Raw genomic sequence first — 27,450 nt, 5'->3', positions numbered from 1 at the left:
GAGGGCTGAGGACTGCCGCTGAGGCCTGCTCTGGAGGCCTGTGAGGGCCGAGGACTGGCACTTGGGGGGGGTGTGTCTCATGCCCTTGGCCCCTCTTCTCCACTGAACTCAAAGCAGCTGTCCTGCCCAAGGGCTGCAGCTGGAGGGGTGGCCACTGGGTCACGCTGTCCCAGGGTCAGTGCCCTCCTGGTTTGCTCCCAGGACTGATGTGGCCCTGCCGGTAGGCAGCATCTGCTTGTCTCCTGCCTGTAACCTCTACTTTGGGTGTTCATGTTAAGCCCTGAGCTGGGGTGCTGATGTTAGCTCCCAATTCTATGTTGGTCTGCCACGCAGACAAATTCAGGGAACCTTAACCCTCCCGCCATCTTTCTTCTTCCTCCAAGAGTTCATGATTTATTAGAAATGAAATCAAATTATATTTTATCACCAGCCTGGGTAACAGATTAAATTCCAGCATGACAACTGGCGCTGAGGGAGGGGACAGGAATCGTATCTCTCTTTGGTTACAGCGTGTTGTTATCAGGCGCTGGGCTCTGAGAGACAAATGATGGTTTTCATGAAGGAATCTTTATTTAATTTATTTTTTTTTAACTCTCTGTAGTCATCAGGGTGACTCAAGCTCCAAGCTGCAGGGTTGTGTTTCTTGGCGTGGATTTTGGAAAAAACCCTGGGATGTGAAGGTGGGTACATCTGGGTGTCGCCCCCCCCCAAATGCGGGGACAAGGGCAGGGGTTTCACCTGCACCCCCAAACATTGGCAAGAGATGCTACCCTCCTGCCTGCCACCCTCCTCTCTGTCGCATCGAGGGGAGAACGGGTGCGCAGGGAGATGGAAGCGACAAGAAAATCACACAGCCAACCCCAAATTCCACCCCCTCCTGCTCCCCCCCTGCCGAAGGCTTCAGCCTCAGCGAGGGAAGCGGGAGGAAGAATGAGGCGAGAGATTTCTGTGCCGCTGCAAGGAGGCGGTGAGCCTGCTGCCGTCCTGGGGAATAAATTAGAATACATCTCAGGAATAAATTAGCCGGATGGCGAGGAGGGGAGATTTGTTTCCTGGGGAAAGGAGGCTGCCTCTTCAGCAAGGTAGAAACACCTCCGGGGCTTGGATTTCGGTGCTGAGCTGATCTCTTTGAAGCTGCCTGGCTTGGTTCGCGTGGCAGCATTTGAGTTAGAGGGGTTATGGACGGAGAAGAAACTTAATGTCTCTTCCTTTCCTCTGTCTCCATCCATCCGTCTATCCGTGCTTCCAGCTGCCTGCTCCTCACTCCAGCAAAAACCATTAAGGATGACAAAGCACCTTTTTTGTTTTAAAGATGGGTCCCCGGGAGCAGGAGGCAAATTGCTTGGTTGATGCATAATAAACCAGGCATGGAAACATGCCGAGTAATAGGCTACATTTGTAAGGAAACAAAATCGTTAAGCAAGCCTGTTTGCAGGGTTTTCTGGAGGAAAAAAAAAAAAAAAAAAAAAAAGCCAGGCTGGATGTGGAGGGGCTGGCAAGCCTCCCCTGCCCCTCCTGGCATCGGCTCTGGCTAAAAGCATCGCCGAAATAGGTCAGCGGAGCCCAGCGCGCATCCTGCTGCCCCCTCGGCTGCTTGGTTGGTGTCCGCAGGGCCAGTGGACCCCCCCTGCCCTGCCGGCCCATGTCCCCACTGGGAACGGGAACCAGAGCAAACTTCACCCCAGGTTCAAGTGTTGCCCCTTGCTGGGCATGGGGAAGGAGGTCGTCCCTCCCTGGGGCAGCTGTAGCACCCATGTCCCCAACGCTGGGTCCCCCAAGACCTTGCAGACCCCCCCCCAGCCCCTCCGAGCTGCTCTGTCCCATGGGGGGGGTGTCACTTGCGCCCACCCCATCACGATGCTCCCGCAGAACAAAGGCGAACTGCAGCCCCCTTTTTTAACATTTATATTTATATATATATATATAAAAAAATTAAATATATATAATATATTGTGTTTAAGACTAAAAATATAGTACATAATATTTAAAAAAAAGGAAAATGAAAAATAAAAAATGGGAGGTTGGGGCAGGGTGGGGGATCACAGATACATGTCTCTAGGGGTCTAAAACAGCCTGTGCTAAGGAAGGGACCCGCTCACCCGGTGCCGGAAGGGGGGGGCTCAGCCGTGGTCTCAGGGTGGGGTGGGGGGGAGCCCCATTCCCCACCCCGGGGGAGTTTTAATTTAAAGCTTCGGCTTCGATTCACGGCACCCGGGGATGGCTGGGGCAGGGTGCCCGTCCCGCGCTGCCGCAGTGGCTATTGCTATCGATGTGGGGGTGCAGCACCTGGGATGGGAGCCCCCCAAAAACGGGGCTGTCCCCGGGGAGGGGGTGTGTGTGTGGGGGGGGGGCGGGGCGAGGAGAAGAGTGTCGGGGTGGGGGTTACATCAGGCACCATTAAAAGAAATGGCACGCAGTCCTGCAGTCAGAGGCTCAGGCTGGGCGCGGGCTCAGCACCTTCCAGGGTTTGGCCCGTCCTGACGGTACCTTTTGGGGGGGGGGGGTCAAGGAGGAAAGGAGGGGGGTAAGTGATTCCCCGCCCTCTGGCTGTGCCACTGGGGCTGCATCAGCATCACGGCTCTGCCAGCCCCTTCCCAAACCCTCCCAGCAGCCCTACAAAATCGTACCTGCTGGCGACGGGGCCAGATCCAGCCCACCGGGGGTCCGGCTCTGTTGGCGGCTGGGAACAGGGTGTGCTCGGTGGGATGGGGACCCCAAAGTACGTCCCCCTTCCCGGGGCAGACCCTGTGGGGCAGGCATACATGGGGAGGTGTTTCGTACCTAATCCCAAGGGACCACAGGGACAGCTTCGGGCAGCAATGTGACTGGGAAAGGCTCCCCAGCCAAAACCTGGCTTGTGCCTCCACTCTCCCTCCAAAACTCATCACACCCCGGCAAGACCCCCGTCCCCCAGCTCCTGAGCCAGCGGCCGGGCGAGCATTATTGCTGCAGGCAGCGAAATCGGGGCCCCCATCGCCCTGGCTGCCCAGTACCTTCCAGTCCTTGGAGCTGGGGGACTGGCCGAGCTCCCGCTCCTGGCTGGTTTGGTTTGCCACGGCTCAAAACATTCACCAAACCCTCGGGGCTGGGGCATGAGCATGCTGGGGATGGGGTTGCAGAGCTGTAACGCTTGCTGGTGGCTGGGAGGGTGCTTACACCCTTTATATACATTCATAAGAAGGACCCCCCCCCCCCCCAATCCCCATGCCGGCTGGTGCCACCGGCTGTGGCAGTGATGGTGGGACAGAGCTGGCCGGTCCAACAGCATGTTGCTCAGGGTCAGGCTGACAACAGCGGGATGGAAATCCACCGCTGCCTGTCCCACAGGTATGAGTGTGCGTATGGGGGGGGACACACAGACACTGGGGGTCTGCTGTTCAGAACTCACTGGTCCTGATCCCCTGGGACCCCCGGGGCACCCCCTGCTTGCAGCTCCAAGGGTGGGCGCAGGGGCTGTGGGCAGGTGGGACGGATGGGGAAGGGGGGAGCCGGCCCCGAGTGGGGGCTGTCCCCGAAATCAAGGCACAGGGAACAGGAACGGGTTGGGATGGGGCTTTTTTGCGCGAATGGGGCTTTTTTGCGCGAAACCAGAAACCAGGCATTGCATATATGTACGTACATACAGACATGTATATACGCACATATAGCACCTCCCTGCTCCCTTGCACGGGGGTCTGGCTGGGATGGGGGAGGTGTTTCTGGGGGCAGCTCATGTGCAGCCCCCTGCTCCTGCAGAGGAGGGAGAAGCGGGTGCTGGCTCAGGGGCACTGGGGACCCATTGGGGAAGGATCCGGCCCTGTGGAGCTCGGGGGGGGATCCGGGGTGGGGGGGAAAGCGGAGGCTGCAGAGCCGGCCCCAACAGCTGCGCGGACCTGCACGCACCCGCTGAGGCTAGGTGGGAAGGGGGGGAGATGGGGTGGGCACGGGGGAGAGGATTCCCCCCAACCCTCTCCCTCCTCTGGGAAGGTACCGAAAAGAAAGAACTGAATGTGTGGAAGCTCGAAGAGACTTGGGGCACGTCCCCACCACCAGCAAACCCCGGCATGGGAAGTCCAGCCGCCGGAGGAGAAGTGGGACAGGAGGGTCAGGATGAGCCCCTGAATATCAGGGGACAGTCGTGAGGTACCTGTGGACCCCTGTTGCCTGTGCCCCCCCACCCCCCTGTTTTCGGTGCTGCCTGCCAGCCCCTGCCCACCCTAGACGTGCGTCTGCATCCGCTGCTGGAAGCGCTGCCCGTAGTCCGAGTGCTGGGAGGTGTAGGAGAAGCGGGTGGCACTGGCGTACTTGCCCATGGGGTCGTAGGCGTCGTAGGGTGCCCGGTCCAGGCTGGGGGGCTGACCGTACCCCAGGCGGTAGGTGGCATAACCGGTGCCGGCCGGGAAGGCAGCATGACCCCCATAGTTCTCATAGGAGAGCTGGCTTGCCGTCTCACCAGCCGCTGTGCCGGGAGGGGGTCCAGGACCCGGTGCCGCTTCGGCGTTGTAGTCGGACGTGGGACCACGGCTGTAGGTGTTGAGCTGAGCGTAGCCACTGGAGTGGGAGAGGCGGGAGGGCGGGCGGGTGTCGTAGCGTGCTGGGCCGGGGTTGCGGTAGTCGGCGTAGAGGACGGTTCGGGAGGACGGGCGGTCCTCGTGGGCACGGACGTTGTAGTAGCCGTTGGTGGGGTCCTGCAAGGAGACAGGGATAGTGGGGGGACGTGCTGAGCCCAGCAGGGACTGGGCTCTGCAGGGGAGAGGACCCACGAGCCCCGGCCCCCTCCACTGAGCATCTTGCAGCCTCCGGGACAAAACCGGGACTTGCCCCTCTTCTACACCCCACGTGCCCCGGCACCATCACCGGACCTTGAGCTCGTACTCCTCACGGGTGTCGATGGTGTCACAGCGAAGGTCCTGCTTCAAGTCCACGTCATCCTTGAACGACTGCAGGAGAGGGGGGGAGAGATGGGCTCGTTCCTCCCTGGTCCGATCTGTCCCGGCACAGGGCAGGGAAAGATGCTTGCAGGGCGACACCCTGGCATGGGGTGTCCCTTACCGAGTAGATGGCCTTCATGACGCGGGTGGCCGTGGAGACGCTGGCCGTGTCCTCGTCGCGGTCCGCATGCAGCGTCAGGGGCTCCCTGTTCACTGTCTCCACCTTGATGTCCAGCTTGCGCAAGGTGACATCCTTACGGCCTAGGGACATGCGGGATCAGGGATGGAGGTGGCCACCAGCAGCATCCTCCCACTCCCCGCCCCGTGGGCAGCATCCCCCCCATGGGTAGCACCCATGTTTCCCTCTGTTGTGGCTGCAGACCCCCTGTGTCCCCCACTCACTTCCTTTCCGGCGCCGGTAGAGGAAGCAGGCGAGTGCGACGAGGAAGCTGATGACGAGGATGCTGGCCCCAATGGTGGCACCGGCGATGATGCCCACGGGCAAGACCTCTACAGGAGATGGGGAGACGTTAGCTGGCGACAAGGGACAGGGGCACTGCCAGGAGGGCACCTGCTGTTGCTGAAGCCCCGTTGCCTGCAACGCCCGAGACCTAGCTGGGCTCCCCAGTGTCCCGGCGTGCCAGGCAGCCACGGTGCCATGCCGGCGCTACCTTTCTCCTCCAGCTGGATGATAGCGGTCCCCGGCCCGAAGCTGTTCCAGGCCGTGCAGTTGTAGCGGGTCTGGAAGTCGGCGTCCATGACGTTGTTGATGGTGAGGGTGGAGAGGACCCCGCTGCCCGTGTTAGTCCGCTCCACTGTGTACCGCTCCAGTGTCCCTGCCTCCAAAATGTTCTCCTTCCAGGCCCATGCCTGGCCCCGCCAGGGTGGGGGAGAGGGGGCTGCGTCAGCACCTGCAGCTCAGCGTTGTCCCCAGCACCCCCATGGCACTCCCGGCCCCCCGCCGCGGCACTCACGATGCGGTCCGGGGGTGGTGTGCTGCCGATGAAACACTCCACCTTGCCGCGGTCCCCACGTACCGCGTACTGCACGGCCTCGCTCGAGATGACGGGGGGTCCTGCAAGAAGCAATGGGGAGCTTGACCGAAACGCTGGGTTGAGGGGGACACATGCTGTGCCACAGGCACTGCTCATCATGGGCATTGCAATGGCATCAACCCATCTGTGCCCTGGAGCAGGGTCTGTCACGGGGGGGCTGGTACCTGCTCCCAGGGTGGGGAGCACTCACCATTGACAAAGAGGGTGACCTCGCGTTCGCCCACACCTATGCGGGGGACGATGGCTTTGCAGACATACTGCCCTGCGTCGGCTTGCGTGACAGACTTCAGGTACAGCTGGTTGCTGTTGCTCAGGACCTGGATGCAAGTGCCATGGGGCATCAGGGAGGGGGCACGAGGCCCCCCTGGACCGCCCCCCTGGACCAACCCCCACCCCAGCCACCAGACCCTACCATGTTGGACTCCTTTTTGGTCCAGGTGAGGGTCAGCGGCGGGTTGCCGGACCACACGCATGTCAGTGTCACGTCAGAGCCAATGTCTGTGATGGTGGGTTTAGGGTCCACCACAATCCGAGGGGCAACTGGAGAGTGGGGGGAGGAAGAGGGTGAGGAGCAGAGCCTGGGGCAGGTGGCAGCAGCAGCTCGGGGGTGTCGGGGAGGGGGCTGCCCCACTCACAGTGCACGTCCACCAGCGTGCTGACGTTGGTGCTGCCGATGTCGTTGTGCACCTCACAGGACACGGGCTCCGTGAAGAAAGTGTAATCCACCTGTGTGTCGTACTTGTTCTCCTTGGCATCCTCAATGATCACCCCTCCCTTGGCCCACCTGGGGGGGGGGGCAGAGACCCAAGGCGGGCACGTTCAGGGGACCCCCAGGGCCCCTTTTGACCCCCCCCCATCTCCATATGATGCCGAACCCAAGCCAGGAGGTTGGGGGGGGAACCTCCTGGGGTGCTGCGGGACCCTCACCTGTAGCCTTTGATCTCAGGGTTGGCGGTCGCCATGCAGGTGAACACAACCCGCTCGCCCTCCTGCACCGTCTGGGGCTGGATGGACAGGGTGACAGTCGGGGGATCTGCGGGGAGGGCAGACGGAGCCGTCACGGGTGCTGGCACAGGCTCAGCGTGGCAGAGGGAGAGGGGACAAAGAAAAAATCCCCCTGCCCAGTGCTGCCTGCATCGTCCCCTCCCCACGCTGCCACCCAGGGCATGGCCCGTGGTGTGGGAGATCCCAAAAGCTCTGATGCTTGGTGTGGGCAACCAGCATCCCTGTCTATTGTGAGTGCCCTGCATCCCTTCCCAGTGTGGGCACCCAGCATCCCTGCCTGGTGTGGGTGCTCACCGTGGGTGCCCACCATTCTTTCTCGGTGTGGATGCTTGCTGTGGGCACCCAGCATCCCTTCCTGGTGTGGGCACCCAGCATCCGTGCCCGGTGTGGGTGCTGGCGGTGGGTGCCGGGCCCTGGCAGGGCAGAGCCTTCCCGCAGCAGCCACTGGAGGTCGGTGTTCACCACGAAGACCCAGCCTGGCCTCCCACCTCCAGCCGGGTGGGACTGGGTGAATCCCCCCCGTGGGCACAGCCCCTCTGCAGGGACCCAGCTCCAAACACGGGGCTGGGGTCCCCCACGACACCCAGGTACCCCCAGAGCTTGTCTCCAGTTCCCTGCCCCAGCTGCACCCCTGTGCCACCTCTCCCTGCCTTCCTCGTGCCACCGACATGCAGGGATTGTCCCCTCTGCCCCCAGCACTGACTCACGGTGAACGTTGAGCTTGATGAAGGTCTCCTTGCCCGCTGGGATGGCATCATTGGTGCTGCGGCAGGAGAACACCCGCCCGATGTCAAGGTCAGTTGGGTTGATGGCGAGCTGGCTGGTGGTCGTCTCCCGCTTGCCGTCGGCCAACACCTCCTGCCAGGGAGAGGGGACGGTCCCTGTTGGCTCCCAGCACAGCCCTGGGGACACTGAGGCATGGCGTGGGGTGGAGGGGGTGGATGCGGGGTCCCAGTGCATCCTCGTACCGTGCTGGTGATGGCTCCGTCCTGCTGGAGCCCATCCCGGTACCAGACGATGGTGGCCGCTGGCTTGGCGTTGCGTGCCCGGCAGGTCAGATTGTATGGCGTCCCTGCACGCAGCAGGATCTCGGGGGCTCCATCGATGCTGGGGTCCTCGGGGGGGACTGCAGAGGGGAGAGGGGACACCAGGTGGGTGCCAGCTGCTTGGAGCCAGGGCTCCTGCCTGCAGCCCCGGGCACAGGCAGACCCTGCTCTGCGCCACGTGATGCTGAAAAATTGATGCTGTTCTGATAACGGGAGAGTGATTTAAGGGCAGCGGAGGCAGACCTCCTCCCTGCTGCCTGCAGCTGCAGGCAGCATTTGACAGCAGAGTGTCAACTAGGCTGGCGCCACGTGGGTATTAATCCTCTTTTTGATCAGGAGTTAAAGCCCCGTTACTGATTTATTAGGGCTCGGCTCTCGGGGAGAGGTAAAGATGCCGTTTGGTGTCGGGAAGGTGACACCGTGCCGGCAGAAGCCGGGGCAGGAGGCACAAGCCAGGCACAGTTGCCTGGCCTGGGGTGTCCCTGATGTGGGGGCTTGGAGAGGGCGGCTTGGGGGTTTTGTGCCATGCGTGCAGAGATGGATGCGCTGGAACAGCCTTGGCTGTTTGCGAACCGCCCCGGGGAGCTGGCGGTAATGATGGAATGGGGACTGGGTGTCTGGTGGAAGAGTGTGGTAGTAGGATGGGCAGAGGTGGTTGTAGGATGGGCGGAGAGGGAGGGTCCCCCTTTTTCTGGGGACCCCAATACCCACAGGAGCCTCCTCTGCCCAGGGACCCCCATGCCCAGGGACCCCCCTGCCAGAGGAACCCCCTGCCTGGGACCCCCACCCTGTCCAGGGAACCCCCAGCCTGGGGATCTCTCTGCCCAGGGACCCCCCTGCCTGGAGAACCCCCTGCCCTGCCCCAGCTGAGCCCCAACAATGGGCAGGGGATGCAGGGGGACCCCAATAAGCTTGTCAGGGGATGGAGGAGACCCCAGGTACCCCCAGCCTTGGCAGTGCCGCCCCAAAGACTCTGGGGCAAGGCTGTTCCCACCGGCTCACAGCCCCCCAGGCCAAGCGTGGCCCCTTCGGGCTGGGGGTCCCCAGGGACAGTCCCTGCCTGGGGGGGCTCCAGTGGCTGCGGCATGGGGAGAACCATGCTGCTCAGTACCCCAGCCACATCTCCTGCTCGTGTGCCTTTTATCTCCTGTCTTTCTAATGGGAATTTCAATGCCAGGGAAAGAAGGAGAAAGGGAAAAAAAATGTTATTAAGAAAAGAAAAGAAATCTGCCCCAAAACCCCATTCATGCAACATTTCTGCTGCGGCTCCAGCATCTTCTTTCCTTTTTTTTTTTTTTTACAAGACACAAAAGTCAGGGAAATCAAAGTTACTGCACTCGTAGGTCCCGTAACTCAGCCACGGCGTGAATATAGATTAAGGCATTAAAGATAATGGCACATCCAGGCTGCCGGAGGGAAGGGGGAGGGCAGCAGTGCAGGCAGTGACAGCCTTTCCTGTGCCTGCGAGCAGCCGTGCTCCCTGCGATGGCTCGGGAGATGTGGGGTGCAGTGGGGGACACGGGGTGCAGTGAGGGGCTGGCTTCTTACTCAGCACGGTGAGCTTGGCCCGGCGGGACCGCAGTGCAGCCTCGGTGGCCTGGCACTCATACGCGGCATCATCGGAGAGCTCGGCATCAGTGATCTCCAGGTTGTACTGGCCCGAGTCGGCTGTGCCCACGATGCGGTAGCGTGGCCAGGCTGCAGGGACAGCATGGGGAGGGTCAACATGGAGGGGATGGGGTTTACCCAAATTCTCTAGGGCTGGGGGGATGCTCCAGGGCCCCTTTTTCAGGGAGGAGAGGCCAGTGTGGAAGGGAACCCCCTGTTCATGGAGAATCAGCTCCTGCCCATTTGGTTACATCCTGGGCAGACCTGAGGGGCTGCCAACTTGCAGGCAGGTCTCTGCCTGTACCTGCTGCCAGCCCTGGTGGGGACATGGGCAGCCAGTGGGGACCTGGCGCATGTGGGATCCCTGGTGCATGTGGGATGCTCAGTGCATGCAGGGACCCCAGTGTGTATGGGGACCCCGGTGTGCACAGGGACCCCAGCACACGCAGGAAGGAGCAGAGCATGGGCACCCAGCCCCAGCTGGTGCTTCGCTTCTGGGGCACATGGCACCGGCCCCATGGCAGCCGGGGATGCTGCACAGGGAGCTGGGAAACAGAGAGGAGGGAAGCAGCCACCGCAGGAGACGTAACACCCGAGAGCCTCCCGCTCAGTGACAGCCCCTGCCCCACACGGTGACGTCCCCAGAACCGCCTGCGGCCCCGTGGGTACCTTTGAGCCCCTGCCCCATCCCCAGGGCAAGGCCATCTTTGGTCCATTGCACGATCCCGGAATAATTGAGCACCACGCAGGAGAGGATGATCTTCTGGCCAGCCACCACTGTCTGGTCCTCTGGTTCCTCCACGAACCGCGTCTGTGCCACTGTGGACAGAGGAAGGGGATCAGCCAGGGCTCGGGGTGCCCCGCATGCTGGTGGCCATGCCGGCAGCGCCCGGTGCTCTGTCATGGAGCTGCCACGGAGCTGCCTCCAGCACAGCCCCAGCAGGAACCCCCCCAGAGGTCCCCGTTGTCCCTGGAGGTTTTGGAGGGGCTGCTGGGGGTGTTGGACCCCCCCCAAGCCGGGCTCCGCCGTGCCCCTGAGCCCCAGCCCTGTGCAGCAACTGGGATTGATCTCAGTGCCCCAGCACGGCGCCCGTCACACGGCTAGTGGGTATCGACCAGGACGCGGCAGGGAGGGGACGCATGGCATGTGCCAGTGCGGGTGTGCCTGACACATGCGTGTGCTGCTGGCCCCAAGGCAGGGGATGGGGACCAGGACCCTGGGAGGGTAGTGGGGAGAGGGGCATTGAGGTGGAGGAGCTGCCTCTCCTCCAGCGGTTCCCTCCCTTAAGAGCCTTTTTTCTAAAATATTCAAATGATTTCCGCCATGGTGCAGGAGAGGGGGAGGCAGAAATCCCTTTTGGGGATGAGTGAGCTGTGGATAATGAAGCCACTAAGTCCCCAGCATGGCCTCCGCCTGCATGGCCCTGCTGGGCCTGGCACGGCACAGCACGGCATGACCATGCCATTCATGGGGTGCCCCATGCCCTTGCCACGGCCATGACAGGCACAGCCACAGCTCAGGCACCCCAACCTGCTCAGATTTGTCCCCAGCTTGTGCTCTGTCCCGGGAGACCTGGGGGCTCCAGCCTCCCTCCTGCCTTTGATCCTGCAAACAAAGCCCCCGACAGCTCCCAAAATCCCCCTGCCGCAGCCCAGGCTACTGCCTCCCTTCCCGGCAGCCTCCGCCCTCCCGCCGGCCCCGCGGACGTCGTGGTGCTGAGGTGCAGCCGGGCTGCCTGTTCCCACCAAAGGGACCAGGACATGCTGGCGCTTGGCACCCTCTTCGCCATGCCCGCCACGGGGGACCGATCTGCCACCATCGCCCTGGCGCCTGCCCATGGGTCCTGGCACAGGGTGGGGATATGGCAATCCACAGGGTCCTGAGCTGGAGAGACCCCACAACCCACACGCGGCATCCCCAGGTGCCAGGCTTTGCCGACAGGTACGCTGAAAGAGTCAGCATCAGACATCCCCAAAACCCCAGGATTGTGCACCCTAGGATCCCTAGTACCCTGGCATCATCAGGACATGGCACCCAGGATCCCTGGGATTTGGTACCCCGGGATCACCGGGACATGGCACCCCAGGACCCATGGGATGGGGTACCCTGGGATCCCTGGGACTAAGCACTCCAGGATTGCTGGGATGTGGCACCTCAGCATCCCCAGGATGGGGTACCCAGGGATCCTTGGGATGGGGTACCCCGGATCAGGCATCCCAGGATCCCCAGGATGGGGCACACCAGGATCCCTGGGACCTGGTATATTTTGGGATTGCTGGGACATAGCACTCCAGGATCCCTGGGATTGGGCACCCCACGATCACCGGGACATGGCACCCCAGATCCCTGGGATTGGGCACCCCACGATCCCCGGGACATCGCACCCCAGATCCCTGGGATGAGGTATCCCAGGTTCCCCAGAATGTGGTACCCAGGTATCCCTGGGATAGAGCACCCCCAGATCAGGCACCCCAGGATCCCCAGGATGGGGTACCCTAAGATCCCTGGGATGGGGCAGCCCAGGATCCCTGGGACATGGCACCTCAGGATCCCTGGGATAAGACACCTCCAGATCAGACACCCCAGGATCCCCATGACGGGGCACCCCAGCACAACAGGGTGCAGCCAACAGGCCTCGCAGCACTGCTGGCCGTGCACCAGGGACCTGCAGCCCACAGTGGTGATTTGCGGACAGTCACTGCTCCTGGCCCCCCCTGGACTGACCCCGTGCCACCGCCCTGGCCCCACCCCCCCAGCCCACGCCTGCCAGCCCTGTGGCCCCCCCTGGGAGGGGAGACAGAGCAGGGATGCAGGCAGGGAGGGAGATAAAGGGAAGGAGAGAGTGGGAGAGATGGGGGAAGGAGGGGAGGGATGGAGCAGGAATGGGGGGGCCGAGGGGAAGGGGGAATAAAAAGCAGAGCGGCGATCAAAGAGGAAGGTGCCTGGAGAGAGGTGGGCGTGAGGGAAGATCAGAGCCGGGAAAGGGGGAGCGAGACGGGTGGGAGGAGGCAAAGGCAGCGGCGGCCGCCTGCCAGACAGCACGGGAGGGACGCCCGCAGCCCTCTGCCTGCCCGACGGGGAGCGGTGGCCTGGCACCCGGCTGGCACGGCACAGGCCTGGCATGGTACGAGGCTGGCATGGCGCAACATGGGTGATGTTTTCTGCAGATGAAGGTGACAACGGCAGGCAGCGAGGAGCTGCCCACTCTGGATGCTCTGCCCTCCTCCAGCTGTGCCAGCATCCCTGGTGCAGGGGATGTTGCCCCTGCTCAGCTCCTGCAAACTCCAACTTGGCTGCTAATCCCAGCAGCAGATAATCGGCTGCCATGGGTATGTAGGGTGCGAGCTCCCCAGGCAGCACCTCCCTCCTCCCCGGCAGGGTGAGGGCACCACTGCAGCAGGGATGCCCCATGGTACCCACCCAGTGCAGAGGGGATGCAACTGCCACCGGCCCCCCATGCCCGTCACCACGCAGCTGTCCCCAAGCACTGAAACACCCATCGCCAGGACCCTCCCGCACCCCAGCACCCTATGCAGCAGATCCCCGGGGCAGGAACTGGTGGGTGCTGGTGCTACCCCCCCCTCCCCATGCCAGCCAAGGTGACGGGTCACCAGTGGGTGCTGGCGGCGGTTGTCACAGCGCAGGAGCCATCAGCACGTGTTGCACGCCAGCTTGCAGGGGGTTTCTGCCTCCTTCCCTTTCCCTCTCCTCCTCAAATGAGCTTTGCTGGGGGTGCTCCAAGGTATCGGGGTGGGGGGCTTGAATGTCTCCACCCTCATCAAGCAACCCCCTGCGCTGCCTGTCCTGCTGGGCAAAGGGCTGTTTAGTCTGGAGGAGGGTGATAAGGGGCCAGCGGGCGCGGGGGAGGCTGCACGCTGAGTGATTGCCACGGCACAGCGAGCGCTGAAAGTCTTTCCATGTTGCGGGGCCTTGACATTATGCCCAGGAGACAGGCAGCTTCCCAAAGGCTGGAGGCTTGAAAGGCAAGGGGTGCTTGCCTCGCCACCGTGCCCGCCTTGCCTCGCCACGCCGCCCACCCCGGGAAGTGTTGGCACCTCGGCACAGCCGATCCCACCCACTCCTCACCCTGTGGCAGGCATGGAGAGGATTGAGGCCCTGGGCTCTAAGCGTGCATGCATATATGTGTGCATGGGTACACATGCAGGTGTGCACGGGAACATGCCTGTGTGCGTGGGATTGTGCATGCATGCATGGGAATGTGCCTGTGTGCATGGGAACACATGCATGCATGCATGGGAACATGCCTGTGTGCATGGGAACAGATGCATGCATGCATGGGATTGTGCATGTGTGCATGGCAACATGCCTGTGTGCGTGGGAACACGCATGCATGGGAATGCATGGGAGCATATGCATGTGTGCATGGCAATACACGTGTGCATGGGAGCATGTGCCTGTGTGCATGGGAACACATGCATGTGAGCATGGGAACATGCATATGTGCATGGGAATGTGCCTGTGTGCATGGGAACATGCATGTGTGTGGGAATGCACACGTGTGCCCAGGAGCATATACATGCATGCATGGGAATTCACCCATGTGTCTGGGAACACCCGCATGGGTGTTGGGAACATGCATGTGTGCAAGGGAATGTGTCTCCGTGTGGGAACACGCATGGGGGGCACGGGCAGAGGCAGGCATGTGGGATCCCTGCAGGGCTCTCCCGTGCCCCCGATGGACCCACACGTGGACCCACGCGTGGCTCCCGCGTGTCCCCTGGGTGTGGGGCAGGCCGGCGAGGTGCAGGGACCCGGTGGGGGCCGGGGAGCCCCACTCCCAGCCCTGTCTCCCTCTATTTATCAAATGAAGGGCTGATTAAGCCCTGGGGCTGGTGCTCCAATCTCCCTCTCTCTCCTCTCGCTATTAAACTCAGGGTTCAAAGAAAAGCTTTTTATTCGTGCTGACAGCTTTCAGATGGAGCTAAATCTCTCCGTGCTAGAGGTTTTTTGTGTTTTTTTTTTTTTTTATTATTTTATCTCTCTCCCTCCTCCCCTTCCTCTTCTGGCTGCTTTTAAATTTAAGCCTTTCCCCCTTCCTCTTCCCAGTTGTTCGCTTCTATTTATATTGAAAAAAAAGAAAAAATAAAAAAATTAGGGAGGGAAAGAGAAAAAAAAAACCCCCTCCACTGGTTTTATTCTGTGGGAGAGAAAAGAGGATTTGGCTTCCTTGTGGCCCTGCCCGGCAGAGCGGAAAGGAAGAGATGGGAGAGGAGGGCAGGATGAGGCCGTGGCTGGATGCTGTGGATGGGGCATCGCTCCTGTCCCGGTCGCCATCGCCATCCCCCCTCTGCTGTCACCGCGCTGTCACGGCCCTGGTGCCAGCGCCCCAAGCCACTCGTCACCCAGTGCGAGGCAATGGTACGGAAAAAAAAAAAGCGCAAGTGCTGCAGCCAGCCCTGAAATAACCCAACAATGGAGGGGACCCCGCGGACCCCTCGCCTGCGACCAGCTGTGTGGGGAAACTGAGGCACAGAAGGGGACTGAGCTCAACCCCAGCCAGCAGCACCGCGGCCTGCTGACGGATCCCACTGGGGACGGGGACGCAGCCCCCGCAGGGTCCCATCCTGCCGGGTGCTGGCAGAGCTGTGCCGTGCCTTGCTGCGGGGATGTGCCGGTGCCAAGACGTGATCGGCCCTGGCACATCCCCGCGCTCCCCCCTCACCGCCTGGCGTCGGGGGCTATTTTTGGCTCCAGCAATTTGGGTCTTTCAGCTAAACCCAGCCACGTCTCTGGGTGGTTGGTGGGGGCCAGTGACCCCCCCACACCCTGCATGTCCCTGGGGGGGCCCAGGGTGGCAGCGGGGCCCCATCCTGACCCCAGGGATGGGAAGCAGGGCTGGGACAAGGCTCCGGCGAGGTTTTCCGGAGAGGACCCGGGAGGGTCCTCACTTTGGGGATGCCCCCGACCATCTCCTGTAGCATCCCCCGGTCACTGCTGGCCCCAGCAGATTGGGAACCCAACCAGTGGCTGCCCACCCCAGCAGTGCTCTCGCCCGCAGCTCCCAGCCAGTAAATTGATATTTGCTAGAGAGGGTCCCTGTTGGCATCAACAATTTATGAGCCTCCTTTGCCGTGATTACCCCGGCATGACAGCGCTGGCCAGGAACAGGCAGAGCCGGGCGCTCTGAAAGCAGCTTGGCAGGAGAAGCCGCTTCCGCTCCTTGTTCGAAGTCACTCAATGCCGCCTTCTATTTTCTTCTCTTTCCTCTTGGCTTTTTAACGCTAATGTGGCTGGATGGTGGGTGGCAAAGCCGGAGCAGTTCCAGAGGGGACCCTGGGATGGTGATGTCAGGGGCACCGGCAACCGGGGACCCATCCTGGTGCCCGCCATACCATTTGGGGGTTGAAGCTCTGTCGTGTGTCCCCCCCCGGCTTCATTATCAGCCCCTGGCGCATCCTTGTCAAAATGGCATCGACCCCATTTGACCAAAATCTCTCTCCTATAATCCTGCTCTGATTGACATTAATTGAATATTACTATCCTTTAATTCCTCATTAATTGAATCCTGCAGCCGCTGCTCCATGATGTGTGGGGAGCTGGCAGCATCCCTGCCGCGCCAGCATCCTTGGTGGCCGGTTGTCCCCATCCCGGCTGCCTCTGGACCCTGCGCCCTGGCTCCGCTCCCAGCGCTGGCAGGTCCTCCCCATCCCGGCAGGAACGGAAAGTATTTCAACACCATCATATGACGCCAGCACATCGTTGGCGAGCGCCCAGTGCCTGGTCTTGGGAGGCACTGGGACGGGGCTGCATCCAGCCCGGCCCCCCTCCACCCCAGCCACCATCTTGGGGGGCATCGCTTCGCCCAGCCGAGCATCCCTGGCCACCGCTGCGTTTGACGCCGTTACTTCTGTATGTTCGATGGCAGTGGCAGAACTGGGGCTGTTTTAACCCAACCCCCCCGACGGGGAAAACAAGGCTGGGGGGGACACAGGAGCCCCCACAAACCACCCACGGACTCCCCTGTAGTCACGCTGTTTCCCCTGGGGCTGCGCATCCCTCCCCATGGCTGGGGACACTGGGGCGTCCCCAGCAGGCTGGCAGGGTGCTGGCAGGGGCTGCTCCATGCCTCCCCGCTCCACTCCTTGCTCCCGAAGCTGGTGGTAGCGAAGCTCTCCAGGGAAAGGATGCTCCAGTTATTTTCATTTTTTAAAAGGCAAAATTATAAAAACAAATGAGGAGGAGATTGGTTCCCCTCCCCCGGCCCCACCGCCTCTCCTCCCCACCCGCTTTTGGCAGCGCTGGGTCCCCACGGCCTCCCCGTGCCCCGGTCGGGGTCACCTTGACCGTGCCACCCTGGCACAGCATCCCCCGGAGCATCAGGATGCAGGATGGGTGCCCATCAGGACCGGGGCTCCCCATCCCCTCCGTGCCACCGAAGTGTCTGCGGTGACCCCGGCTCTGCCGTCCCTCCATGTCCCTGGCAAACCAACATGCCATGTCCCCACCGCAGCGGCACTGGCTTCTCCCGTAACCTCCTGATTTCTCATTTCCCAGTCCCGGTCACCATCACTGGTGACACCGATCTCACAACAAATTTAGCAGCTCATTTCCCATCCGATCAAATATTCCACCTCAATTATTCCCTGGGCAGGGAGATGGGTTCTGCCATGCTGTGCCGGCATCCCTGTGTCGGACCCCATCAATAGCCCGGTGGGAGGATGCCCATGGTGGTGGGCACAGTCCCTGGTACCCCGGGTACCACTCCCTGGGTTGCCATGGTCCCCAGGAGATGCTGGCCATCCTTGTGGGGAAACTGAGGCACAGGGAAGGGAGAGATCAAGGGGAGATGGGGGTCTATCAGCTCCAAGGATAACCCCATCCCCTCTGCTGCCGGCGTGACCCATCCCCAAATTTTCCACCAGAATCTCCTGCCTTTTACAGCCAGGCCAGGTACATGGTGGGGGAAGATGGGCTGAGGCCCCAGGTCATCATTAGAGGCAGGGTAAAAACACGCAACGCAGGGACCATGCAAAACAATTTTCAATTAAAATCTCATTGGGAAGAGGCATAAATACCGGGGGAGATGACGTGGTGGAATTGGGTTCTATTTTTCCTTCCCGAGGAGCCTTAAATATTCCCCACCTAATAATAATAATATAAAAAAAAATGAACTCCCAACTTACAAAACAACATATAAATTCCCCTCGTAATTACATTACTTTCAGCGCTGCAAAGATGCCAATAAAATATAAACCAGCGCTGGGCAGAGAGAGAAAATATAGAAGAAAATAAATGAATTGCTTTAGTGCGGTATGGCAAACAAGCCAGGCTGGGGGTGGAGGGGGAACTGTGGGGAGCTGGGATCCCCATTGCTGCCCCACAGGGACACCACTGCTGCCCCACGGGGCTTGGTGCATGTCCCCAAGGCCACACATGGGGGTCCAGGGTAGAGTGGAGCCACCCTCACCCCCCTGAGGAGGTACCAAGGGTTCACCCTAAGGGGACCCTGGTTTGGGGGTCCCGGCAGGAATCCCTGCACCCTGATATCCCACTCCTGCCCCCCACCCAGTGCAGGCAGGGGCTGGGGGGGAAAAGGGGGGAGGCTGGGGGTCTTTCTCTCCCTCCCACCTGCCCTACGCTGGGGAAGGACCCGCCGGCCACCCAAAGTTGGTGGAAAAACTCCACCCCTTTCTCCCGCCGTCAATCCCAGTGAAAGGGGGCAGCCAGGCAGAAAGACAAAGGGCTCGGCCGGCCCCGAGCGGGGTGATGCGGGGCGATGCGGGGGGCACGGGGAGCACAGGGGGCACAGGAGGGGGGTACGGGGGGCACCGGGCAAGGCCAGCAGGCAAGGGGTGCAAGGGGCGATGGGGGGGGGGACGCACCAGCTGTATGCTTGCACGTGTGCGTGTGTGTGTGCACACCAGCTGTGTGCTTGCAATGGAATGCGTGGGCATGTGTGCACACCCCAGCTATGTGCATGCACACCAGCTCTGTCCTTGCTATGGAGTGCATGTGCACGAGTGTGTGCATGCACTGGCTGTGTGCTTGCACGGGGTGTGTGTGTATACACACCAGCTATGTGTTTGCACATGGGGGGGTGTGTGTGCATGTGTATGCATGCGCTGGCCTGTGTGCTCACACAGGAATGTGTCAATGTGTGTGCATGCACCACCTGCATGCTTGCACGGGAGCATGTGTGTGCACACCAGCTCTGTCCTTGCAATGATGTACATGTGCACATGTGTGTGCATGCACTGGTTGTGCGCTTGCATGGGAGTGTGCGTGTGTGCGCACGCACCAGCTGGGTGCTTGTGCGGGAGCGGGCACGTGTGTGCATGCACCCGCTGGGTGCTTGCACAGGAATATCTGTGTCTGTAAGAGCTGGGAGCAGGAGCGCAGGCAATGTGTGTGCACACGTGTATGCCTGCGTGTGCAGCTGTGTGCATGCCCCAGGCGAGGACGGACACCCCCTGCGCCACCCCCAAACAAGCTCCTTCGTCCCCGCAGCACCCCTGGGTGGGGGGCTGCCTGCCGGGTCCCCGGGGCCTTTGCACGCTCCTGCCTCCGAGCCAGGGTTGAGCTGCACCTTTGATGCTCAGGGGCTCTGCAGAAGGGGCGAGGGCACAGATCGGGGCTGCCTTTGCACCCTAGCCTTCCTCCTCCTCCACCTCCTCCTCCTCCTCCTCTTCCCAGCGCTGCTCTTCGCAGCACTGCCAAACAAAGGCCTGGGCTGCAGATGTGCGGGACGCTACAGATGTGCGGGACGCTGCAGATGTTGCTCCCACCCGGGTTTCCCGTGGTCAGCCCACTCCTCCCTGCACCCAGCTCCCCCCCCCAACCTAGTGATCCCCTACCCTGAGCATCCCACCCCATGCGATGTCCCCAGGGACACCCAGCATCTCCCAGTGGGGACCAGAGCCAGTGGGTCCCCAGGTCAGAGCCCCACAACGACAGTGCAGACCCTGACCCGAGCCCCCCCCAAACCGTCGCGGAGAAACCCAGGCATCCGGGCCCCCTCCCCCCCCCCCAGCAGACAGAAGGAGCTGGCGGAACCTCTCCCCTTGTTATTTCCTTTTCATTTCTGGGGCTGTCAGAATTATGGAGCAGTGCTGTTTATTGGCTTGAGTTTAATTAATTTGTGTAATATCCCTGTTAGGAACAATGTCTAATTAAGACTTTTGTTTGTGTGTGCGTGTGGGGCGGGGGGAGGGAGGGGAGCTCTTCTTTGGGAAAAGTGTGTCTGTGTGGGGGGAAATAAAAATCCCTAATCATTAATGAAGGGGGAAAAAAAAATATTTAAACAGCGCTGGCATCCTTCCACCAAGCTGCTGGTAAGCGCTCTCGTTACAGATGTCTTAATGAGACATCTCTTAATAATGGGATTATCATTCACATTGAATCGGGACAAGCAGCTGTGAGAGCGCGAGGCTCCGATACGGGCCTCCGCGTCCCAACGTATGGAAAAGGATGAGTCAGAGGACGAGCCCCAGCCTCGTTAGCCGCCTGATTAGGGTCAGGGGGACCACGTGTGCGATGGGGCGTGCACGCCTCATGTCATGCCTCAGTTTCCCCATGGGTGGCTTGAGTCCCGACTGGTAAAGGCGGCACCGTGAGCATTGGTAATGAGATGAGGTTCAATTCAACATCTCTGATGGAGTTGGCAGCAGCTCGTTTCGATCCCTGGCAAAGGGGGTTTAATAAAAAAACAAATCTGGGAGGAAATGGGTTTGAAGGGAAAAAAAAATCCCTGGGGATTGGGCATGGGTTGGTGTCTCCCTCTGGCTGGACCCCAAATGTGGTGGGGACCCCAGGTTGTGTGTGTGTGTCCCCCAGCCTGGGTGCTCCCTTCCCCCTTTGCTCCCAAAGGGAGAACATGGACAGGAATTTTGGCTCCTTCCTCCCCAACCATGCCTGGCTGTGGAGTCATTGCCCTGGCATGGCATGGCAGCAGTGCAGGGGACCCGGTGGGGTGGGAGCCCCACAAGAGCTGGCCACCCAAACCGCAAGGCTCCCCACGCTGGGGAACCCCAGCTGCCACGTCACATCCCATAACCAGCCACGGGGCCCCGCTGTGAGGATTTGGGGTTCTCGGGTCCCCGAGGGACTCAGCACCCCACTTAGGACATCTGGGGCGGGGGGGGGGGCAGGCCAGGTGGTGTCCCATGGAAGTTTGAGCCCAGCAGTCCGCACACCAGCTTGGTCACCCCAAGCTGGGTGCTGGGGTCCCTATGAGCATCACATCTCCGACCATGGGGGCACCCACCCTACTGGGGTGACCCTGGGGTTTGGGGGTGGAGGGGACACGCAGCCCTCCCTCCCCTCTGGGGCTCTGCAAATCCTGCTCAGGAGAAGTTGGAGCTGGAGGGAGCAGCCCTGGCTTCTGCTCCCCACTCCTGCGGTCAGAGCCCAGCAATGATCCCACAAGCCTGGAATTTGAGGAATTTCCTGCCAAGGCTCTCTGGAAGACGAGGGAGAGAAAGAAAACCCAGAGCTTAACCCTCAGCTCCCCACGCCTGCCCCGCAGCGAGTAGGGGGCTGAGACCCCAGGCAAGGGGCTGGGGGCGGGGCGCATTTTAGGGGGGAACATTTAGCTTTAGGGGGTTGCTTCTCATTGCTCCCCAGCTTTTTGGGCCAACGCTGCTGGGTGCAGAGCTGGCTGGAGAGCTGGGGCCCTGCATTGGGATTGCCCATGTTGATGGGGAAAGCAAAGCGCTTTGTGCCTCGGTTTCCCCACTGCCGCTCTCCTGGCTCCTCCTTGGCCCCAGGGAGCCTGCTCCAGCCTTCACCCAAACACACCACCCTGCAGCACCCAGCCCATCACCCTGCGTCCCCCATCCCATCATGAGCCCCCAAGACACCTCCAGCAGCCCACCGGCCCCAGCCAGGGGGGCTCAGCACCCCCAGCCCTCACTGGGGGACACATGATGGAGCTCTGCATGCCCCAAATCAAGGCTGGCAGCAGTGCAGGACAGGAAATCCCCTCTTTAACGTTTAAAGCTATTATTTTAAATCAAATCCACTTGAAAAGGTGGGGTTTTGGGGTTTTTTTTTTGAATAAAAAGAAAAAAGGGATGGGAGGAAGCAAGAGGGGGGGTGGCTGGAACTCCCCCCCCCATAAGGGGTTAAGAGGGTGCTTGCTCTGTCTGGGGGAGCGATGGGAACTGGACACCCAGACCAGCCCCGCTTTGTCCTCGGCACCCTCTGAGCCTAGTGGCGGCACCTGGATATTCCCATCTCCGGCACCGTGGTACTCCCATGCCTGCAAGGATGCTCGGAGGCAACCTGAGGACGGAACAGCCTGGGTGCCCCCCCCAATCCCGCAGCACCCACGGGATGGAGCTCACTGGGTGTCCCTGGTGTCAGAGGCCAAGGGCGACATGTTTGCCCTAGGGGAGACCCCAACGAGGGGGCTGCAGCCTTCATCCCGCTCCTCTGCATTGCCTCACTGCTCTACCCACTTCCCCCTTCACGCCTGCGACACTTCCCGCAGGCACACGCACCCCCTTGCACGCCCACGTGCTCCCTCACACACCTACACGCTCCCTCGCACGCCCCCGCATGCGCACGCTCCCTCACACACCCGCGCGCTCCCTCGCACACACTTTCCCAGCTCCCTTTCTTTGCCGTTCCTATGGCAACCCCTCCAAGGCACACAACTGCTCTCCGATTGGAAATAAAAGTTGTTTTTCCTCCCCTCCTCCTTTACTCCACTCTTTTGCTTTCCCCCACCTCTTATTTTGATTTCCATTTGGATCATAATCCGCCCGTTGCCATGGCAGCGCTGGCAGCCCTTTATGTCCCAACCCTTGCAGAAAAGGCCTCTCTCCCCCTTTTTCCCTTCCCTACGCCTTCCCCAAGTGGGTTTGCTCTTTAAATCCCTCCTTCCTGCCATCCCCTCGCGGCAGCGACCCCAGCATCGCTGGGATCCAGCCCAGCATCAGGGCCTGGCGTCACCAGCCACACCACATCTGATGCCACGCCGACGGGACTTTTGTGGCGGGTGGGTGGAAAGGAGCTCATTTTCCAGCTCCCAGCCCCTACAGATGTATTGCAGCAAAGTCCAGGCTGCATCCCGGACCAGAGCTCCATCCCTTTTCCAGATACCCTTAACTCTGTCCCATCCTCTGGCTGCGCTGCTTGCCAAGCACCCTCCCCTTTGGGCTGGTACCTGGGGGGGGGGTCATCACCTGAGCACCCTCTCCTGTGGGCTGGTACCCAGCCCTGCCCGCTTGCCCATCTGGAGGGTGACACAGTGGCCACGCTGCCACCGAGAGAAGTGACGTGGGTCACGCTGCCAGCGCGGGATGGTCCCTTCGTCCCCTCCATCTTCCCCGCTCGCTGCCTCCCTCCCACTCCGTGCCCACTCCTGGCTGGGAGCAGGAGGTTATGAAAATGAGCTGTGTGCCCAGGAGACTGTAATTATCTGGTAAGTGTGAAAGCTAGAGTGATTAATTAAGAGATAATAAAAAGAAAAGGAGGCTAGAGAGGGAATAACGGATGCTTTGATGATAAAACCTGAGGTAAGGCAAGCAATTAGGGGAATCTTTATGGAGAGTTAGCTATAATCCCCGTGTTGCCCACATGGTGGGGGGCTGCGTGTCAGACAGACGGATGGACCCATGGATGGCAGTGGTGGAGCACCGAGGCCGGGCAGCCATTGCATGCCACAGTTCCGTGACCGGAGCTGGCTCCGGCATTCCTGGGGATGTGCTCACCAGGATGGGCGTGCATCCCTGCGAGCCAGGATCCCAGGTAGGATCTAGGCCAGGAGGAAAGCTGGCTCGGGATTAAGCCAATCCCAAATTAAAGGATGGGAATGTAATTAATGCCACTCAGCTCTGGTCAGTGGGAGAGGGGCGCCCAACGACCCTGATTTCACCTCTGGATGGTTGCCAGAGGTCACCGCAGACAGACAAACAGACAGCTCTGGGTCCCGCAGAAAACAGGCAGGATGCTGCCGGCACAGGCAGTGCTCGGGGCCGGCACAGGAGGCTGTCAGGGGGCCTCCGCGGTTGGGCTGGCTGCCTCTCCGCCAGCGAACCGGGCCCCAGAGCGGCAGCGGGTGATTCAGCCCTGGCACAGACTGCCCAGGCAAGTCCCGGCACGGGGCGGTGGCTGCTGCGGCAGGGCCCGTCTCGTCGGCCCCAAAGGCTGCCTTGGCCCCGGCCCCGCAGCGGGGCAGAGCTGGGGGCCTGATCTGCACCCCTCCTGTGGGGCTGCGATGCACCCTTCCCTCGTTCTACTTCCCTGCGGAAAGATGGAGGCATCCCCAGGGTGGGAAAGGGGTTTCATCCCCTTCCTGTGCCTGTCCTGGAGAAGGGAAAAGCATTGGCAAAACCCCACTGGTGCCTGAGAGCCCCCATCACAGCTGCCAAAATGGTTTCCTGCAGGGCGGCTGCAGGGCTGGGGGTGTCATCCTGCTGTGGGGAGGCTGCGGTGACCCGCTGCGGCTCTGTCCCCTCTACCAAGGGGTTTTGGGGACAGGGGTCTGGAGGGGTGGCAGGTACAATCGTGGTGATCCAGGCTTCTGCCTGGTGGGGACGTGGGGGACAGCTGGCTCGGGTCCGCACAGCATCAGGGGGTGGGAGGTACACTGCAAGGCAGAACCCGGCCACCGTCAACACGCTGCTGGACACAGCAAGGCCAAACTGGGGCGAGGGATGGATCAGCTCCTCCAGGAAAGCAGCTCCGGGCTGAGGGCACCGTGTGCCCACAGGGACGGTGGGTTCACCCCAGGCAAGCACCCAAGGGAAGCCCGGGGACCCCCAGGATTGGACAGAGCCCAGGGGTCACCAGTATCACCACCAGTCCCCAAGTGCCCATGGCCAGGGCACGATGTCGAACACCACCAGCTCTGGCGCAGCCCCCAGCCCCAGGGAGGCGGGGGGCGAGGGCCACCATCCTCCCCCACCACCACATCTCAGCCCTGGAGCATCTCCTGGGGGTTTTTATTACCCTGCAGCAGACAACGGTCATCTTACAAACCACATCACGCCACCGTGGCTCCGGCAGCGTACGGGGAGCCGAGCCGCTTCTGCCGCTGCTCCGCCGGAGGGAGGATGGGCAGGTGCCCGCTGCCATCCCCACCATCATCTCCCCATCCCCATCATCACCTCGGCTGTGCTGGGACCACCGGGACCTTCCTTCACCTCCTTCCCCCTTGGGGAGCCACCGAGGGCATTAACATCCCAGTTCAGGGCCAGCCAGGGTTGTCCCATGCCCTGGCACCATCCCTCCTGCCCTAGAAATCGGGCCAAGGTGCCACATCCCTCCATACAAGCTCCATCCAAGCAAGCTCCATCCAAGCTCACCTGAAAAAGTCCCCAGCAACGGGACCAGGCTGACCCCAAACCACCTGATGCCACCCCTGCTCATTCAGCGGTGACATCTCCTAAGGGACCAGGGCTTGGCTGGGGACATATAGTGAGTGTGCTGGGTCTCAGAGCCACACACTGGGGCAGCCCACAAGCCACTGGGTGGCTGGCATGAGCCCCCCCAAGGACAAGTCCCCACTTCCACCCCACCATGAGCCCCCATCTCTCCAGTGTTTCAATTTTGCAGCTTTTGAGAGGGAAAGGGGGGGGGAGGGAATAAAAAAAAAAAAACCACAGAGAGAAAGAATCACCCAGAAAATGAATAAATATTTCAATTTGAGGCGCAATCACGGCGAGTGATTGAAATGGGGGGAAGAATAATGGGTTTCATTTAGATAAGATACAGAAAATTATTTAGTGAGAAATGAAGAGTGATGAAACCCATTCAACATCTTTGTGTGCAAGGACATGAATGGCACCGGCCCCCCCACACGCGTGCACACGCCAGCTAGCACAGCCCCGGCTCCAGGGGGAGGCAACCCCAAATTTTGTCCCCCAGCAAAAGCAGGACCCCCCCCTCCTGCACCACCATTTATAGCAAAGCTCTTCTCTGAGGCTAGAGCAAAACTTAGACAGTGGGGACTGCCGTGGGACGGGGCTGCTCAGGAGGGACCGGGGGGTCACCGGGTCCCTTGCCCAGCGATGTGACCAACCTCCCCTCCCACCAGAGCCCTGGGCCCAACCACACGACTCTTCCCTCCGCCGATGCTGGAGCTGGGCCCCTCTCGCCGATGAGATCCACATGGCACCGGGCGGGAGAGCGGGTGCTTTTGTTCCTGGGAGGGCAGCGGAGTCCTGCGGTGTTTCCCCCAGCCCTGCGCAGGGGAGCCTGGGATCTGCCCCCCCCCCCCCCCGGCCCCCTAAGAGGCTTTGCACGCTCCTTTTAAACCCCGGGTCAACTCAATTTTTTTCCCTCCTCCTGGCATCTTAGCAACACCGCCCCCTTAATTAAAAATTAGATTGGATTTTGCAGCAGGGAAGGAACTGGAGGCCGTGCAGGGGCTGCTTCAGTGCAGGGCAATACCCGGCTCCAGCCCTGTGGAGGGACAAGCCAGCTGAGACCTTGCGAGCTCGCTGCACCTATGGCGCACTTCCCCACTCCCCTCGCACAGCGGGGCAGGGAGGCCCTGGGGGGGGGGGCAGTGGGGCTGTCCCCCCACTCTGCTTCTCTTGGTCTGCGTGACCTTGGCCGAGCAACTCCCCGTGCCTCAGTTTCCTCAAGAGGGCACCTTGCAGTCCTTTGGGGGTCAGACAGGGACTTGGTGAGGGGGGGCTCAGGCTGTTCCCTGGCTTACAGCAGGCCCTGGAAAGCAAGCATGGGGGGGAGGAAGGGTGCCCCACGCTCCCCCCAGCCCCTCTCCCAAGGGCTGCCCGGGTCAGGAGCCGAGGGTCCTGGCTGTTCCCCAGAGATACCCCCTCCACTCCCTGCGGATGGATGGACAGCAGCCCCCACTCAGCTCCCCGCCAGCATCGCCATGTCCAGGCTGGGTGCCCCTGTCACCCTCACAGCCCTGGCTCCCCCCAGCACCTGGGGTGCCCAGAGCTGGGTCCCCACTGCTGGGGCACCCTACTGACCGCCCCCCCCCCCCCACCTGCCCTGGCTTCCCAACACCCACAACTTCCCACATCCCACCACCGCTGCCCACCCCGTACCCTGACTTCTCCAGCCTCACCACGACCTCCCCAGCTCCAGCAGCACCGGGCCTGGGGACGCCCGTGCGACCAGGCTGGGGGGGACCAGGACCCAGATGTGTGGTGGGAGGGGACACACGATGACACAGGGGGGACGCACAAGACCTTGACCCCAGACTGGGGTATCCAACAGGACCAGACCCGGGGTAACAGACACAGCCCCGGGGTGGCAGGAGGAGAACCCGACCCGGCTCCATCACGACCGCCCAGTAACGGAGGGGGGTGGTCCACGAGGACCGGACCCGGGGTACAAGCACCCGGGCCGGGGCCTGGGGTCGCACCGACACCAGGATCCGCCCCCCCCCCCCGCCCAGACCAAACCGCCGGTTGCCGGCGGACGAAACCACCGCCTTCCCCGCTCGAACTCGCTTTTATCCTACCGGGAATGCGGAGTGGGGGGGCACCGGGTGGGAGCGGAGCCGTTGCCCGAACCCAGCCGGGGCTGGAGCGCTGCCCGCGGAGTTGGGAGTCATACTTGGGGCGGCCCCGCGCTGCTGCTATTCGGTACTGCCCGGTACCGCCCGGTACCCACCTTGTCCGTGGGTATCAGCGAGAGTCAGGAGGCAGAAGAAGAGGATCCGCATGCTCCCGTCCCGGCCGCGCTCCGGGCAGGGGGCGCGGGGGGGGGCCCGCTGCCCCGCTCCGCTCCTCCGCCCCGCTCGGCCCCGCGCCCCGGTACCGGCACCGCTAGAGCATGACCCGGCCGGGCAGAACTCGGGACCGGGAACCAGAGATGGAACCGGAGAAGGGCCCCGGGCTCCGCACCGCTCCGCGCCGAGCCCCGGAGTGCGCTGTTGC

At 61.6% G+C, this 27,450-nt stretch overlaps 1 protein-coding gene across 2 annotated transcripts; it reads right to left on the bottom strand.

Annotated features, from left to right (window-relative positions):
* Nucleotides 1-1,935: 1,935 nt before the first annotated feature.
* On the bottom strand, nucleotides 1,936-27,450 carry KIRREL1 (kirre like nephrin family adhesion molecule 1). 2 transcript variants are annotated; one of them, XM_052797335.1, is made up of 15 exons: nucleotides 27,185-27,450; nucleotides 10,294-10,443; nucleotides 9,565-9,714; nucleotides 7,939-8,096; nucleotides 7,678-7,828; nucleotides 6,893-6,998; nucleotides 6,601-6,749; nucleotides 6,378-6,505; nucleotides 6,156-6,282; nucleotides 5,885-5,985; nucleotides 5,582-5,780; nucleotides 5,313-5,420; nucleotides 5,032-5,171; nucleotides 4,842-4,919; nucleotides 1,937-4,667 (listed from the first exon to the last, which is right to left on the bottom strand). In XM_052797335.1, exons 1-15 carry the CDS (start codon nucleotides 27,234-27,236, stop codon nucleotides 4,197-4,199), a joined length of 2,268 nt encoding a protein of 755 aa, XP_052653295.1. In that variant the 5' UTR covers nucleotides 27,237-27,450; the 3' UTR covers nucleotides 1,937-4,196. The 2 variants fall into 2 exon arrangements, with proteins under 2 accessions (XP_052653294.1, XP_052653295.1); XM_052797334.1 differs by lacking the exon at nucleotides 27,185-27,450 and having other exon boundaries at nucleotides 1,936-4,667; nucleotides 10,294-10,571.

Source organism: Harpia harpyja, chromosome 9 (genome assembly GCF_026419915.1).
Source record: "Harpia harpyja isolate bHarHar1 chromosome 9, bHarHar1 primary haplotype, whole genome shotgun sequence".
Classification (NCBI taxonomy): Eukaryota; Metazoa; Chordata; class Aves; order Accipitriformes; family Accipitridae; genus Harpia; species Harpia harpyja.
Note: the sequence above shows the minus strand (reverse complement) of the source record. Positions and strands in the feature narration are given on the sequence as shown.